Genomic DNA, 18754 nt, shown 5'->3' on the forward strand with positions numbered 1-18754 from the left:
TTTCGAAAATGTGCTACTGGTTCTTATTAATACTCACTGCGAAACTGTCGAAACAGTAGAGAAGAAATCTTTCGATTACACGATTACGCCACTGACAAGAACGAAAAATGGTTGCCTGCTTTGTATTCACGCATTCCTGGTCAGGGGATCTCGGACCCCTCTTAAATGTTACTGGGGGGTCTTAGACCCCCCCAAGACCCCCCCGACTTTAATCCCTGAAGCTACTAGACTGCATGCAGTGCGTAAGAAATCAAGCTTGACAAGTTGATGTTGGTTCATTAAAGAAAGAATACAACTACGATAACAAGACTAAGACGCAAGAACAGGACACGCTGCTCCCTCAATCGGCATGGAAGTAATTAAAAACAAAGCAAACAAATGACGCGGGACGAGCACCGAGAGAAATGATGGCGATGGAAAGGAAGTGGCGGAGGACAAGTGGCTTCTCTGGGCCGCCCTGCGCTTCAACGAGTTAACCGACGGAAGGGATTTTTGACGCGTTTCTTTGTGGCATCACGTGCGCTCCTTGACCATGGTTCATGTCTACATCTTTTCTCAAAGCAAACAAAGTCCACAGATGCGCAGGTTTTCGTGAAGATCGTGATATTTTAGAGATTTCATTCTTTTGAGAGTTTTTCACGTGACACCTTTTTTCTGTAGACATTTTTTTTCCCCCGTACTCATATTTAAAAGGTGATACTGTTCTGTAATTAAAGCAGAAAACGGAAATACTGCTAACAAATTAGGAAATAAATGTCGATTCACTGAATAATCGTTGGCACATGACGCTCTCCTTAAAATGAAATCACTAGGAGTAACGGAGTTATGATTACAAAAGAGGCAACTCTACGAAGTATACAGGTGATCATGCAAAAAAAAAAAAAAAAAAAAAGAAAGAGAGGAAAACAAATCTGCTTGCAAAAGAATGCGATAACGGATCAATATTGTTACGGAGGGCCCTGATATGGCCAGTTAACCCAGTCCACCTCATCTAGCACCGCGGGAAATACAGTACCACCCAGTTAACTGCGCACACTTCAGCGTCGTCGACTCTCAGTCCAATTCTTTAATTCTTCTTCGTCACAATATTCCTCCATTTGCGTTTAGGCTCGCATTTTGCGGCAATTCGTTCCTGCGATCGACTGATCTAGCAGCGGAAATCTTGGCTCGCTAATTTCAGCGCGTGCGACCGGAAAGGCGGGTACGACTTGGCGGAGAAGTGAAAAGCGGAGAAGTGAAACGCATATCCGGCACAGCTGTGGGCGGAGCATAGGTGGCGGCCACCTCGTTCGTTACCGCGTTTCCTCATCGGAAGAACCTGACGCAGTGAACACCCGTTCCACCTGGAACGCATCGCCAGTTCCTTTTCAAATTGCTCAGCAGAACGGATATCCGCAACAGCCGACGGCCTATGCATAAATCGACGTTCCGCGCCGAAGGAACTTAAAATACTCCCCCCCTTCCGCTAGCCAGCAACCCCCTCCCCTACCGCCGTGGCGGAGACCGTGGGTGCAATTACGGAAATCGTTGCAACGGTTGACCGTTGCTTCAGAGCGGGCCCGGCCAGGCGATCGAAGTCGCCGCGGAAAACAGGAAAGCCGTAAACAGTCCCGCTACCGGAGGATCAATGGTAGGCAGGCAGGTAGCTTTCAGCTTCACGACGACGCAGGTATATAGACGGACAATGCACCGATCCATTAATGTAGCAAGGAGATTGGGCGGAAAATGGCTTTGACAGTTCACAAACCCCCTCAAATAGGAGCGCGCACGCTCATGCTTATATACGTGGCGTGACTATTATGCTGTGCTGCGGTGACAGCGGTGACACGCGCGCGGTTCGAATTTAGGAACAGGCCCCCGTTCGATTGCCCTACGCGGTGTGCATAGAAAACGAACCCGTTAGCTGCTTGCAGTATGATTCAAGGCGTGACGCTACGCTTAGCGTTACGCCTATTTTAGTCCCCGTTTAGACGGCACGTAGTGAGCGTGGAGGAAACGACGTTTCAAGTTCTTAAACACCACAAAAGCGTGAACAGGAAAAAAAAAAAAAAAAAAAAAAAAGAGGAAAAAAAAAAAAACATTCGAAGGGTTTAACGCTGTTGAACCGAATATAGAGCGAAAGCATTAGCTGCGGGTGACCGAGCGTTCCTCCTCTTCTTCTTCCTCTTCCGCAGCGCCAGCTCGGGGTCCACGGACACGGCACAGCGCGATGAGCGGTTAGACCTGGCGTAGTATTGCTATTGCAATAATAAAGACACGGACACGGCACGCAGAGACGAGCGGTTAGACCTGGCATAGTATTGCTTTCGCAATAAAACGGAAGTACCCCGCATTCTCGATTACGCCGTCACCGCCGCCAGGGCATAGGTACTGCACGTTTGTTTCCTGTTGTACCGAGTTTGAAAGACAGTTATTGCGCCCTTTTGGTCTCTCACCGTGTGTCCGATAAACGGAAACCCAGCGTGAAAGTTTGTATAACTTTGACCGTTTATAACTTTGACCAGAATGACGAGCTGATTTAGTTGAAACCCAGCCCTGGAATGGCGGCGCTAACAGAGAGAGGGCAGAAGCGGCACCGTGATGTGAGGACGCACTAGACCGCAGAGAGAGAAAAAAGAAAGAAATGCAAACAAGCTTTCGCTTTTTCTAGGAAACGTGACGCACAACGTCAAATGGGCCTACATGTACTTGCGTCTGCGCAAGATATCGCTCGTCTAGATATGGTCGCAGCACAGTGACTCATAAAGTGCAAATTTCACTTGATCAGGGTGGATGTACGGGGTAGTTGCGACGTGCACCGGACCAGCGGTGAAACCGCTGGTCCGGTGCACGTCGCAGACTTGAGTCAAGGCTTCGAAACCTGGCTCAAATTTTGTTTATTCACCTTAGAAATAAAGCGCTTTGATGATAAGGACAAAACAGAGTGCGCACATGCTGCTCTTTGGCTGCAAACGCTGTATTTCCATGAAAATTTCACTTGAATGTCCGTTGGTTGCAGGCGCCTTTGTTTGTACTGTGACACCACTCACGATGAATCTACAGCTTGATAAAAACGCTCCAGCCCCGTTTGGCGCGTTCCTATCCATAACGTCATCTTTTGTCGTTTGCACTTGAGAAATAGTCTTTTTAGTGAATCACTGCGTGCTCCGCAATTTCCTCCGCGTCTTCCTTCTTTATGACGCCGCCGGCTCCCACAGATGGCGCCACGAACGAACTAGCTTGAATGCCTCTACGTTTGCTGAGCATTTGATATCGTGTGATGGCATACCCTGATGCAAGCAGGCGTTCAAATCAAAAGGCCATGGGAAGGGAACCGATGCTCGCCTCGACCGTTGAGTGCTCGGTGTCTCCTACGTGCTGGCCTAAACATAGGTCTCTAAAACAACGACGCGACCGAGGCATCATCGACCGAGAGTCGTAAACACGAAGCTGAACGACGGCGGAGCCAGATACCAACAACACGGTTCCAGGAGATATTCAGGAGTGGCGCGAAAGACGCGACTACCAAGAATCCAAAGATCACCAGCCTAAATATAAAGGCATAGAGTGAACCGTCTTGATCGGTTCCCTTGGGGTGAGGTGAAACATTCGTACTCCAAATACGCATTCTAAAACATGACGCGAACTCTTTCAACTACGTGGACGTCGCAAGAAGTTACCTGACCTGACGACCTACCACCGTTTACGTCAGTTCGCCCCGTTGTAAGCTTAGCAAGACGTTCACAGTCGGCAGAATTAATGCTAGCTAAGAAGAAAAAAAAAAACGTACTCTAAAAAGCCACATACCCACAGCATAATCGTTGCGGGAGTATTTGCGAATTAGCTCTAATTATTTCTCTAAAGGCAGTCGCAACGTCATTCAAAAGAATTTCACGAGCTCGTCGCTCCGTCTTACTCGTGGTACTGTATACGGTACGGTACTCACGGTACTCTTGACATCCTGCATGCGGTTACAGCTAAAAAAAAAGTATTACGTACTGGTAAATAGCCAACAACGCAGACCATCCTATCAATGGCGCCAACCTACTGTTTCGAGAAGCCACAGATGCCTACCGCTTTGGCGCCTGCCATAACTGCTATGGCATACACAACGTAAAAAAATAAACAGTAGTTGCTAACTACGGGTAGTGGTCCGCACCGCCGGTATTACTCTGCTGAACAGTAAACAGGACCAGTTTTTAATATTTGACTATAGAAAACGAGCCAGAGGTATCGAAACTCATGAGGTTTTAATTCGGTCTGATGGTTAGCTTTTTATTTACGCAACCAGAAAAGCCTTAACAGAGGACTAATTTCTCTCGCGGAGGAATCTTGTATGGCGGTTACTGCATACTTAAGTTGTATCTGAGTATAGAAAGTGGACGCACGCATTTGCAAGCTCGCTGACAGGCATGTCATGGCATCAGGTCGACGCCATTGCTTGGAAGGGCCCAGTTTGGAGACCCTTTGTCGGTTCATTCAAACACGAGGCACTAGTTGTAGTCAGGACGTACGACCCACTGCAGTAATGTCTTCTTTATTCTCATCAGACATCCACAACACTGTATTTCTCTCTAACCCAGAGCGACTTCGATCGTTCTGTCTGTTGCAGCTCTAACTTCGCACCTCTTGCCTCAATGCTTTTAGCCGGACGTCTAAGCATATATCTAGCCATATTTCTAGCCGTACTATTGTCCTCGAAGCTTGGGGGCTCCAAATAAGAACAGGGTAAAAGCGTGTGAGAAATTCCCGAATTTGCCTCAGCGGTTGTCCGTTTGGCTCTGAATATTAGTGCGCAAAGTATCCAACTATCCACTATAAAAGCAAGCCAGAATAAGCATTGCGAGTTTTGAATTCCTCTTTTGATTTTTTTTTTTGTACGCTTCCTAAATAGTTTTATTCAAATGCCTCCTTTCAGGAAAGCTGTACGAAAGCACCCCTAGTTTGCATACGAATAGATGCAGCAGGAAGTCGCCGGGAACACGGAGCCGCCTAAATTTCCAGCAGTACATCTTATCTTATTCGACCCTTTGAACCACCGCGTAATGGTAGCTTGGTGATTGACTGTTAAGCCATGAGTTAAACTTTCCGGCTACGAAGTAATAAATAATCTTCCAGAACAATAAAAAAAACAACAACAACAACAACAACAACAACAAAAAGTTCTGGTTTAACTCTGGCTAAACCTAGTTGAATTGCGAAAGCAACGGCGTAAACTTTTTTTGCCTGTCACATTATTCCCCTATCACGCCCTATCAGTGTAAGGTCCTACATTATTGGAGACACTTAAGCTCATCCTTTAAGGATATGACGCGAGAGCTTATGCTACCAGCTCACATATAAAATCACGCTTCAACCAAGCCGTATGGACGTGCCTGCGTGTTGTAGGGGTAACGAGAATGCAAACGGTTCTGGCAGGCTGATTTTGATATCACCCTCCCATATGAAAGGAGCGACCCGAGTTGGCAGCTCCGCAACGGCGTAGCTCCCACTTCACGGCGTAGCTCCCAAACCGGACAACCAGCCAGTGAAAGAGCGTCGCAATCAAGGCTGCATTTTCAGCACACTGACCTCGCTCGAACTTCATGCAGAACAGTCAGTGCCTTAAGCAAGCGCAAGATCTTTCCCTTGCTTTTCAATTTCACTGCATAAAGTATCAGAGGGCAGGCTAGACAAACTTCACAGACAGGTCAAAAATACAGCAGAATCGACGGGCTTGAGGAAGAAGACCAGAAAATCTAGCTCTACACCGCCAAGCGGCAGCAGTCGTTGTCGCCTAAAAAGACGCCTAGCAAAACGCGGAAGCTTCGATGGCAGAGACAGACGCCACTCCGTAATCGGGACGCCGAAAGGGGGTGAGGGGAAGGGGGTTAACGGCAGAATGAAGTGTCGCCACACTAACGATTTCCGATCGCGCCGCAAGCACTGCCTTTCAAAACAGGCCGACTTCCGGACTCCCCGGGGCCTCCCTCTCTCCACCCACATTCTCCCCGTCCCTTCCCTACTATCTCCCTTAAATTCCCCACATTTCCCCTTCTATCTCCGAACTCCCACGCGGCCATCGCCAACTCCGGTATCTCAGAAAGAGGAGACAACAGCGGCGAAAACAGTTTGCGTCCAAAGCGGGCCGCCGACGGCTGCGATCGAAGATGAGCATAAAAGAGGGCGAGGATAAGGAGAGCATTCCTATCGCTCGCTGCCTCCTTGAGCCTACTCGAAGTTGTTAGGTTTCTTCTGAGCTAGAGAAGATGCACCAGGCTGAAGCCGCTGGCCTGTTTACGAACACGGAGAAGATAAGAGAGAGCTGTCAGAACTAGAACAGCGCGCGGTACGATGGCAGATGACGGCGTCGTACGATGGCAGATGACGGCGTCATACCAGCGAGGTCCAAGGAGAGGAACGAGATGACAATTTAATTCGACGTTGCGGAACAGCGTTTGTGAGGCGGTATTGGGTCGCGAGGAGAAGCGCCGCAAAGACCCTCGCGCGCAGCAGTCACGGAACCGAATCGGAGGCGGAACTCGGAGAGACGAAGATTGCAACCCACGAAAAGTCAAGCTGTTATTCCACGCAGAACTTACATACCTCATTAGCGTAGAGTTAAACACCAAGCGGCGATTTACGACGTTACAAACGATGTTCCACGTTCTAAAGGTTGATGTTACTATCTGCCTATATTTGTAACGATTTATGTTATACTGCATCGCAGCAAGGAACGCTGCGGCAAGATTATGCGCAGCAGCAAGATGTGTCCTTGCTTTGCGGATTAAACTCATTATGGCTATGGGGGTGGGCTTCCTCATTACGGAAGGGGAGTAACTGACCAGAGCTCTTGCATTCCATTTTTTCAGCTTGGAGAATTCATTTAAACAACCACTTCTTTTCTTCCTTGACACTGTATTTAGATTTCTTTGTCTCACTTTTGAAAGATGCGCAATTTTGTTTCTTTTCGCAAGTGCACCATTTGTTGGTTCTGTTTTCATATTCTATTGAATGATCCCATGCATGCACACCCTCTGTAGCGCCAATAGGCCTTGAGGGTAAATAAATAAATAAAATAACAAACAGCGCAAACGCTACGACAAAAGCATTTGTTGGGCGAGTTGGTGTTTTTGATGATCCATAACTACAGCGCAAACGACAGGACAGAGAGGAAGGAGGGACACCACACAGCGCTGTGTGGTGTCCCTCCTTCCTCTCTGTCCTGTCGTTTGCGCTGTAGTTATGAATCAGCAAAAGCTACGGTTTACTACAGTAAAGACCGAGTAAAGATCGAGATCGAAGCCTTCGCGTCCTTCACCTTGAGAAGAGAGAGAGGGGCGGGGGGGGTGGGGGCGAAGGAGGCACGACGGGAACTAGACACAAAGTCACTGTCACTGGCTAGGTTTTTAAGTACCGAGTTTCAATCCCCACATTGCACAGCTGGGAAGAAATATGGCTACCGCGCGGCGATCGTTGCCACGAATGCAAGCAAGATAATTCGCAGGAACTTCCCCTAGAGCGATTCGCTTCCTGCACTTCATTTGTAGGACCGGCGTACATTCGCCAGCTGTTTCTCCAACAAAATGCCAAAAATTACGGACTCCTGCTTATGCTCAGTGCCCATTAAACGTCATTAGCGATGCCACCTGTGCCAGCTACACAGCGAACGACTGATGCGACTGTAGCACCAGAAACTTTGCTCAGAAGCAGCCAAGAAGCTTTCACGTGCGTCACGTGGAGAGGTGAATCGCGATGCTTTGAAAGCTTATAAACTGAATCCGGTAGACAGGAGAGTCGCTTGACTCGGTAACTCTGGTAGATAGGTACCGTAAGCGGCGCAGGCAAGGAGGACTAGCGCGCACAGTTAGCCAACAGAGAAGAGCCACTCACTTGGCGATGTATCCGCTGGTTGGGCCGGCTCCGTTGCGGTCGTCCATGACCCTGGCAGGCTGACTATTCACCACCTTGCCGTCCTCGTTAGCCTTCCACGTGCTGGCATCCTCCTTGAATTCTTTGCCCCTGTTAAGTTCGCAGAGCAGCACCCAGGCGCGGTCATCATCATCAATCCACACCAACGGGAATAGGCTTCGGAACCGTACTTCCCGCGAAAAGAGCCGTGAAAAGCTTTTGCGAGACGTCTCCGGAACATGACTGCTCCCACCACCTTACGCGGGCCCAAGAAATGCCAGACTCGACGAAAGCGTATAAGCTATACCAAAACCGCTGCCCCAACTTTTCATGTCGCAACTGAAGAATACAGAATAGGAACTAACAAAAAATAATAATAATAAAAAGAAAGCATGACATTTTTCGAGATAAGCCGAGCTCCCTAACGTGCTTCGCGTTGGCAACTCGCGAAGGGATTTTCGTTCCCTAAGGCACCACTGAGATGTGGGAAAAGAATTGTTTTTCCCCTGCGGCCCGAATATGCAAGGATAGAAAACAATAACATGAATTGATGCTCTCGACGTAAACGCGATAAAATGCAAGCCAATTTTCTCCCGTTTCAATTTCTACGCAGGTGCCTCCTGAGTTGACTGCTTAGCGCTATAATCGCTCTGCCTACCTGAACAATAGACTCACCTCTGCAGCCGAATCACTGTGGACTACATTTTGAGACCGCGTGAAGCACACATGCTATGCAGCTACCATCGTTTCAGCAAATTAAGCGAATAACCACAGCATGCTCTCACTGCAAGCTCCCCTCCTCAAGCGTGCATACGAAGAAAGATTACCACGATTTTCACTTGTAGGTTTGATAAAGCTTGCTCAATGCAAATTGAATTGACACACGCTGAAGAACCGCCCTGTTTGCTCACGTTGGTGACAATGTGCAGCCTACGCATGCCCAAAGCGGAGACATAAGCGCTACTTTTAGTTTGATGAAGCACTACAAACATACTTCATACAGTAATACATTGTTTACTACAATTAGGGAAATTTAAAGCCGCCCCCCCCCCTCGTAAACAGACAAACAGACGGCTGTTGTATAGTATATTAGATGAACACATCCGACCTTTCTTTTTTATTTTATTTTATTCGCAAACGCCGAAAGTCATGACATAGGTGTCAGGCCGAAGAGGCGCAAATAGTCGCATTTAGTTCATTTAACGTTGTTACCTTTACAACTGGAAAGTTGTAAAGGTAACAAGTTACAACTGAAATGTGCATCCAGCTTTCAGTGGGAAAAGACAATATGCACATCAAAGCATTCAGGAACACTAACAAGAAAACAGTAAAACGCTTATCGACTCTACCGATGCGGGCCTATATTGCGCCCAACGTGAGCAAACCAAGAAGGTTATATAATGTTTTATGTAACCTCCTTAGAGCAAACTCTCACCACTAACGCCCGCAAGGTTGCTTTCCCGCATAAAGACTTAAGATGCGGAAAAGCTGCCGGTAAGGCCGAGATCAGCCGGAAAGTAGCAAGGTACGGCAAGAAACGCAGAGGTGCATTGGCGGCTATAACAGTGGTGTGGCCTCAGTACGAATAGGCTATCCTCCAGTGAACGTGCAGAATGTAAAACTACAACAAAACTAAATCAGGAGGCCCGTTTCAAATTAACACAAGGGGAGAAATGATGCGTTTTACTTGCTAGCTTGATGCAACTTGGAGTTCAGCTACGCATCGGTGGTTTTCACCACAGGGACTATACTGATACGAAGACGGCTTCACAACCAATAAAACCTCGTCTAGATAGCTCTCACTAATTCGGTTACTATGCCTTTATTACTATTTAGTACGGACGGTAAAGTTGAAACAAGATATAATACTACGGTCACCTAAATAACTATTTAACCCATCTCGTAGCTCTGTCAGTTGCTTCTCTTACTACCTGGAAGAACGAAACAACTGTGCAATTTAGAGAATGAAATTAGTTTCCGTCACCAAAAAAAAAAAAAAAGAAAAAAAAAAGCTAACAATCACTAGCATGTAAGATCGGGGACAAAAGTCTCCAAGACGAGGGAAAAATGACCTGGGGGCACAACTGCCATTTTACAACAGTCTAGACCAGAGCCTTCTCGACTGGAGCGACTACAAGGGTAGACTCCAGCGACCGGGAGATGACAGAGCTGCTGGCTAAGGTCAACGCTCAGGGAGTCTAGGAGACTTTTGTTCCCAAGGGAACATCGAGTAGAGAGAAGAAGACAGACAAGAGAATGGTCCTTAACCATGTAAGAAAAAAAAAAATGGTTATCAAAGTGCGGCTAAAAAAATTCAAAACAGTGGTACACGTAAGAAGGCAAAACAGGTTTTCTCTACGAGAAAACGACACACGGAAATCATGTGCAAGTAATGGAAGCTTGCGCAAAGCAAAATGCATAGCGAGGTGCAAAACCCAACCACCAACGAGACGCAAATGCAACATGAGAGACATCCTACCTCCACCAGCACTCAGCCAAACAGACCAGCTAAGTGGGACAACGAGATATAGAGTCTTGGTCGAAAGTCTTCAAGCCGCATGGCTGACCTTTAAACGTGTACAGGAGCCACTTTGCACTCCGACTTCGCCACTTAAAACTTTCGAACGAACTATAACTAATATCTTGAGGCTGGGGACAAACATCGTGTTTACACTTCAAGACCTAGCCCTGCCCCGTTCGCTCAGTGGTTACGGCGCACGACCGCTGAACACAAAGACGCGGGATCAAGTCCCGGTGGCGACGGCCGCTTTTCAATGAAAGCGGTAAGCAAGGCGCCGTGTGCCGCGCGAAGTCAGTGCACTTTAAAGAACCCCAGGTGGTCAGAGCTTCCAGAGACAATGGCTACGGCATCCCTCATAGTCGAGTCGCTTTCAGACGTTAAACCCCATAAACTAACAAAACCAACTTCTAAGGTCCTTTGGCTTTACATTTAAAAGGCGAGCCATGTGATCTGAAGACTTCTGAGCTAGACTGTATGCGTCCCGTTATCTCACAAGGGGCTAAGGTAAAGAGGCAAACATGACAGTAGCCAAGATAAGAAGGCGCACACGACACACACACAAAGAGACGCACTTTCCCGGCGAATACGCAATACGGGACATTTACGTGAGCGTCAGAGCCACTTCTTCGGCCCTAACCAACACCCTGAAAGTAGAAAAACAGGTAAAAAGAGACGCTGCAAAGAAATATGTTAAAACATTCGGGGACACCAAAGCAATTTGAGAACTAAAAGCAAGATATACAGCAACGATGGAGAAAGAGAGAGCTCAGAAAGAGAGAGGGAGAACCGGACAGTGAGAAAGATGGTAATGTAAAAGGACGAGAGAGGAGCTTAGACAGCAGACAGAGTGCACTGTAACGAGGATTGCTAACGTGCAATTTAGAAAACATCAGTTCAAAGGGGGAAACTAAATAGTGCTTACAAAAATACGTGCGCTGCTTGAACTTACACAGAAAAAGTTAAAAGACGACATAAACGTTTAGGCGCAACGTTAGTGTCGTCGTTTAACTCTGCCTTTGTCAAACTAAGCAACGCCGGCAAGGATGCTTTCCCACATAGAGACTTACGATGCGGAAAAGCTGCCGGCAAGATCGATATCCGCCGGAAAGTGGCAAGGCATGGCAAGAAACGCAGAGGTGCGTTGGCGGCTATTCCTAAACATCTAAAATAGCTTCATGAGTGATGAACACCGGGAACTTCTCTGCTTTCACACAGGAAAAGCCGGAGAAAGCTACTGTTTCTAAGCAGAAAACGCTATACAATACAGACTAAATGCACAGTTGAATGAATAAAGGGCCACCGTTAATGCAAGCAATACTAGGAGGAAACTTCCACCGGACAGTTAAGTGGAGGACAGACGTACCACAAGACAACCCATGTCAACGGCAGTCCGAAAATGCAAAAAGCAGCACCACATCCAAGCGTTAACCCAAGTTGCCAGACAGAAATACCCATGTAACAGACTACCAGAAAACGTTGTTAAAGAAAGAGGCACGAAAACATGGCACACACAAGACCCAAATCATGTAACGAGGGGTCCACAGAATGACGCGGGCGGTTCCAAAAGACAAAGTTCCCATACTCACCATACCAACGTTTGCATAATAAGTCTTCATAAGAGAGACTTAACTTCGAGTGTTACTAGCCACTTGTCTCGGCTGTAGGTAGGGTTGGCTTTGTACAGGAACGGCATGGGTTCTGCTGACGGGCACGATGGCTACAGAGGCACATCACAGCGAGGTCTTTCTCCTCAACCTCGCTTCCTAAGTGTTAGTACAGAAAAGAGGCTACAGTCTGAATCGTTCCGAACCAGAGAGGCCCTTTCGATGGGAGGTCATTAGTCACGCTGGCAAGCAAGTAGGTCAGGTTTCATGTTATTTGGGCGATATATAGTTATCACCAGTACTGGCGAGCGGAAAAGCTACTTGATACACTTGTGGGCACTGACGAGCAGCGTACTGCACATCGGGTCATACCGAGAATCCTCTACTGTCCTTAAGAAAGAGGCCGTGGACTTGTGCTTGGAATTTACAACAAAGAAAGCCGAAAGCGCGAAAAGGAGTCGCTGCTGGACTTTTAAGAACGGGCCATTAAGTACAAACCGACGCAACAGGCACACAAAGACAAAAAAAGGAGATAAGCTACGAACGACTGGAAACCGAAAAGGTGACCAAAGAAAGAGCGACCCCCGAAGAGAAAATGAACACACAAGCCACTTAATGTAGTTTGGTTGCCAAACTTCCTCTGCCAAGGTACGCTGGTAAAAGAGAGAATATATCGCTGACAGCGTCAAAGGTTGAGGTACGCAGCAAGAAATGCCATCTCTTTTTAACAGTGGGTTACCATGACCTTGCGTGGACACAACGGGACGTTTAGTTTTGTCCGACAATTAGCAAAAACTACGAGCACAAAAAACTGATGGCAGCTGATCATACGAAAAAGAAACCTCAGTGGTAATGAAGTTCACGAACTAATGCTCGTCAAATAGACAATTTCAGCAACAAAGTCGACGCAATTCAAGGACGGAAAGTCGAACCGGAAACCTACGTGTCTAGGACGTGACGGCACAAACGCACGAACCACTAGAACGCAATCTGCCGAAGAATGGTACTGTAACTCGAATAAAAGTGGAGAGACAACGAAGAAGAAGAAAACAAAAGATATAAGGAAATGCACTACAAGAAAACTAACGGAAAGAAAGAAAGAAAGAAAGAAAGAAAAAGAAAGAAAGAAAGAAAGAAAGAAAGAAAGAAAGAAAGAAAGAAAGAAAGAAAGAAAGAAAGAAAGAAAGAAAGAAAGAAAGAAAGAAAGAAAGAAAGAAAGAAAGAATGGGCGGTTCCAGAAAGAATGGGCACCAGGAAGAAAGAAAGAAAGAAAGAAAGAAAGAAAGAAAGAAAGAAAGAAAGAAAGAAAGAAAGAAAGAAAGAAAGAAAGAAAGAAAGAAAGAAAGAAAGAAAGAAAGAAAGAGAGTCAGGAAGTCGTGCGATCACGACCCGTCACGAAATGGAACACTCCTTTCCGACAGTGCTAGCGGCGGAGCGTTTCCTCCCATTAGAGGGAAAGCGAGCCCATTAAGAGGACGACGGAGACGGTGGGTGATTGTCAGACAAAACTCCCAATTCGAGGGAGAGGGGGGTGACAAAAAGACGCGCGCTGCTTGTGTTGGTTACGTTTCCGACTACTGAGCACTAACTTCTGTACGACGTCCCACGCAAATGACCTCAGACACAACTGTCCAAAGAGGAAGCGCACACAACAGCGGACTCGTTGAAGATGGTTTTCGCTCGACTAACTATTCGCGCATCCCGCCAGTCCCTCTTCGCTCCCACTGCCTCCGCGCTCGACAGCCCTTTTGCGGCCCTTATGATTATGGAAGCAATTCAAGCCCAACTCGGTCTGTGTTCTCCCTTGGTTTCGTTTCTAGCGGAGGAGGCATCGATTAGGGTCATCCTCGTAAGAACCTGGAAAACTGGTCCGACAATGGCATTGTCTTGGTTTGGAGTTTCTTCTCTGGAGCGACCAGAAAACAGTGCTTGCTCGGGCATGTTTTTATTTGTGTTTGGTGTGCTCGTGATTTTACATTGCGAATTCGCTCCACAAAACTATACCTGCGTCGCTTATAGAGCCTTGCGGTATTCATCGGGCCAGCTCGCTCACGGTGGCCGATGGAGAGCGTTCAATAAGTCTGGTAAGCAGGCGCCCAGGAAAGGACTAGCCAAGGAGAGATGAGGTGGAGGGAAAGAGGTTTGTTCAGAACACCAGTTCCCGTAAGAAAGAAGACGCCTTGAGGTTGTTGCTGCTTGACGACGCACCGATAAGCGCCTGGAGGCGCAAGATGAATCCGCCACCCATCGCGAGAACCCAAGAAGACATCGCACGGAAATGCGCGAATGGAGAAGAGTCCGTTTTCTCAGTCGAACTCAACCAAAGAGCCCCCAGGACAGGAAAAGGCGGCGGGCCGTCTCTAGCGAAGAGGCTTTCTCGATTTGCCTTTCGTTCGGGCGGCCAATATCCCCGATCGAGGAACGCTGACGGAGCCAAGAGTGCAGGCTCTTATCGCAGACTTCGGCGTGATTGATCAACCAATCGACCCGGCAGATGTCATACGTCAGCGGACGACGCACACAAGAGAAGGTCCGGTTAACGGGGCGGGCGGAATGAACGAACAAACCGTGCACAAGTGGGGGAAAAATCGCGCCCGAAAGGCACGGACGATGAACGCGCATCTACTAGCGTATTCTCGTCGGAGTAACACGAAAACTTTGACCGATGGCTGTAGCGGAGGTTTAGTAGTCCTGCAATTTCCTTCTCTTGAAACGCTTATTGTATACGCTCGTTACAGAAAGTGCGCAGGGGCAAGAAGAAATGCAAACACTATCGTACATAAAAAGAAGAAGAAAAAAAAAAAAAAAAAACGTCGAACAAACCTTCGAGCACCCGTTAAAGTTCTCCACATGATTTTCTTAGAAACAGAATGCGGAGGGTGGGGAAGTCGTTTCGTCTCGAGGTGTTCAAGTAAATATCTCACGACACCATGGTTTGTGTGGCTTTGTAAGAGCATTTCGTTCAGATTAACGACTGAGTGTCATCTTCAAGGATACCAGGGAAACAAAAGAAACAAGCGATGGGGGTCTGCCGAAACAAGAAATTCGAAAAGTAGGAGAAAAATCCCAATGCGCGATGTATAAGTCCCTTGACTTTACGGAGAGGGAGAGTGACCAGGAATGAGGAACCATTACACGACGTGAATTAATTTGAGCACGGAATAAGTAGCTGTGCTATTCGTAACAACTTGAGACGAAAGCGACGACTAAGAATTAGCAAGGTAAACACCCTCACGGTTCGCTGAACGATCCCACCAACCTGTCAAACGCCGGAGCAGCTGTTTGCCGCTGCCTCGAAAACTGCCACGGCTAAATAGAAATGCGAACCAAGATTACGATTCAGAACAGCAAAGTTCAACGGGACTCAGCTAGCCGCATAGCTTCCAACGGACGTCATTAGCGCGCTCGTTAGGAGCTCTCTCTCTCTCTCTACAGCCTTGCCATCACGTAAGCCAGCCGTAGACAACGCGTGGTTGAACACTCACGCATGCACAACAACTGTGTCTCGTTGCGAGAGCCCGAGCCCAACAGCCATGGAATGCGACTCCTCAATGCTGGCTAAACAACGCACGCGGTGAATGTCATGCCACACCAACTGGCGTCAGGAATTCTCTCACTCTCTCTCTCTCGTTTGTAGCCTCGAAAGATGGCCGGAATGAAGGCCGAAACAAGAACACTGTGCCGGCCAGCCGACATAAAGAGAACGCTTGTCTCTCCCCCAACTCTTCCCGCGCGCGATGAGATAATCACCGGAGGAATAACGAAGCCAGACAATGCGGGCTTAAAGCGCGAGACGAAGCCGGCGATGCTGCGGCCTTCGGGCAGTGTTTATCATACTACGACATCGGATAATTCCGTGCAATGCGCAGTAAGCTCTGGTCGCTGTTCCCTCTAACAGGGGCGGCCGTATTGCACACATGCTATTCTAACCGACACTTTTCTTGTAACTAATATCACAAAGGCGTACTGCTGACGTACACCTCGCAACCTGCTGCATAGCAGTGGTGGTGGTGGCAGTTCCCCCGATACTGCTTGCTATGAACTGCGACTAGACGATCCAAACCACAGGAGGTATTATTTTAGCGAGCACATTCTTGGAAAATAAAAGTTATACAAGCTCGAAGGACAGTAGAGAGACAGGACGCGCATGGCAAGCATCGACTCTGAATAAACAAATTTCTTTCCATAGAGAAAAAAAATAATCAGACAGGTATCGGCTATTAACATAAAACCAGCTTATTCATTATGATGACCGTTCGATTCTAATACAGAAGGGGAAGCTCTGGCGACGTATGCATTGGGCTAAGGTGCTCTTGGTCTAAGCGGTGTGGTTGACATAGACAGACTCCCCCCAAAATTTCACCCAAGACAATCATCAAGGACAGAGATAAATCTGCTTTCGAAACCTTTGGGATCGAACCTTACATCTTCGGTATAAGCGAAGGACGCTACAGCAGCTAGTCTGCCCCTGCCGTGTTTATTACTTGTCCAGTGGGAGACGTTAAATCCTCGCAAGGAGGAATCCGGACACTGAAAGACGTCGCTATTGGTGTGTTATCTGCCTGCAGGCCCACGAGTCCGCCCCGCTTGCGACAATACAGCAAAACCAACATGTCCAAACGTCTACGCACGGGTCGTTCGAAGGCCGACAATATTTCTATGTGGCCCAACAGGGAGCCCGAGAGTGCGCGCCGGAAAGCGCTCTCAGACTTGTTCCTCCCCTGTGGTGCGTGGAACAAGCGCTGCTGCTGCCCTGGCGTAATGTTCCGTTGCTAGCGTGCGCTCGCGCCACGGCTGTGGGCAGCGGAAGAACTAACGAAGGGCGACGCCAGGCGGGAGCCACCCTAATTGCCAGCGAAGTGGCTTTCGCGGCCTCTAGGTCGGGGTGTTTGCGGGTCAGGGGGAGAAATGCGATACCAGGGCCGAGGCCGGACTGGCTCTGTCGTTAAAGGAAACGCAAACAAACAAACAAACAACAACAAAACGAAGGCCCCGAAAGTGCGAGAGACCCTGCAACAAAGACCGCCTTTAGAATCGGAATCTCTTAGCTTCGACGTGGACTCTGGCTGGACACAAGGAGATTGTGGCAGGCTTTTTAATTATTCAATTTTTTTTTTCATTTATTTCGGTGTCATCGGTGCGCTAAGGCCGCTGCAGCATAAAAAAAAAAGAAAAGGTCAGGAACATATAAGATACAACTGGTTACCATTAATTGCATACAATAGTGTTTCCCATTATTCTCATGTACCTTTTTGGGGCCTGCGAGCGCGTGTTAGCTCTCCTGTTTCTTCTTCCACGTACTTTTTCACGCAGCGCCCGTTACAACGCATGAAGCACCGGTTCTGACGGCGTCACGGACTTCTACTTCACAGTTGGCAAAACAACTGCGTCCTACGTATACGAGTGGGCAATAGTGAACCGATAAACGCAAAATTAATTACGGGCTTGAGAAAATAATCATGCGGCTCGCCGACAAGAGTCTACAAGCAACGAAAACGAAAGAAAGCGTAAGCGTATATGTTCGCCGCCCAAGAATTAACGGTATGCTGAACGGGATTATATTTTTTCCTATGCAGGCGATAATAACAACAATAAAAAAATGCAGAACAATAACAATAATAATAAAAAAGAACATTCGTGAGCTATAATCGCGTTTGAACAGCACGCAAACATCGCTGTTGTGTGTCGCGCAAATTTACCAGCCCACGAGATTCCCTTCTGAGCTATGCAGTCAGACAGTGACAACACACCACTGCTTCACAAACACCCGCACTGGTTCATAAAAAAGACCCCGTTCAAACTGATGCCTCAAGGCCTTCAGCTTTCCAAGCGCGATGTGCAACCGACCACAGCGCTCAAAAGCAGATCGCGTAGCCCGGGGACCTTTGCTCGACGTTGTACAGTTCAACTAGGCGGACGATAACCTTGACCGATGTCAGGTGCCTTGAAAAGCTGTTCCCTGGAGCTCTGCGTAGAAATACCCCACTGCCCTTTCTTCTCTTCTGCGCAATGTACGCAATTTTTCCAAAAAGTTATCCAACCCGGACGCTGTACGCCACAGAAGGCGAACTCAGCTGTTGAAGCCCCAAGGGCCTCTTAAATCCGTTCACGGGCGATCACTAACCAGCAAATGATAGAGCGTGCACAGTGCGACATCAAGCTCTCCAGACTCATTAGTGCACCCACTCGAACGGGGGCCCATAATTCATTGAACTTCAAACTCTCTCGAGAGAGCTGTCGGTCACGTACACGCTGGCTGCAGCCCCAATGGTCGAACGCGTGGAAAGGAAATAACTGTACGAAAAACAGGTGAACAAATAAGCCTTAGCATCCACTGCTGCGATTCGACGGATGGTAGGCTGCTATCGGCGGGAACATCGAGAGGAACTAGCAGCTTTGGGAAGATAAGGGCGCAACGGAAGGCAAACCGCGAGGGCGCGAAAGTCAGTTTCCACTGAGGCTTGCACGCAGCCAGATGTGTACTGAACTCACGCCACACGACCTCTGGGGGATGATTTGAGCTCTTTCGTCGGTAATAATTGCGAAAAGATAAGCGAGAGGAACGTGCTACACGGACAAACAAAGATACCGACCCGGCCACAGAATGCGAAGCAAGAACCCGGTAATGCCAAAGAGAGAGAGAGAGAGAGAGAGAAAAAAAAAAAAGAAACTTACACTTCGGACGAAAAGCCGCCGTCTCGTGAAAAAGAAAACGTCCAAAGGCCTCGCAGCTGTAAACGCTTATAGAAAGGCGGACATC

The 18754-nt window shown here is 47.9% G+C and overlaps 1 protein-coding gene across 3 annotated transcripts in view; it reads right to left on the reverse strand.

The window, feature by feature from the left end:
- Snap25 (Synaptosomal-associated protein 25kDa) overlaps positions 1–18754 on the reverse strand; it is a 113701-nt gene that overhangs the window by 22264 nt on the left and 72683 nt on the right. For 2 of the 3 annotated variants that reach the window (XM_084582140.1, XM_084582139.1), the window contains exons 5-6: positions 10996–11034; positions 7852–7980 (exon numbers count right to left, since the gene is read on the reverse strand). In XM_084582140.1, the coding sequence (XP_084438266.1) occupies positions 7852–7980; positions 10996–11034 (168 nt within the window). The remainder of the gene's footprint in view (positions 1–7851; positions 7981–10995; positions 11035–18754) is intronic. The other variant, XM_084582141.1, reaches the window with a different exon arrangement.

The sequence above is a fragment of the Amblyomma maculatum genome, chromosome 10 (assembly GCF_055883805.1).
Source record: "Amblyomma maculatum isolate TAMU_Amacu chromosome 10, ASM5588380v1, whole genome shotgun sequence".
Classification (NCBI taxonomy): Eukaryota; Metazoa; Arthropoda; class Arachnida; order Ixodida; family Ixodidae; genus Amblyomma; species Amblyomma maculatum.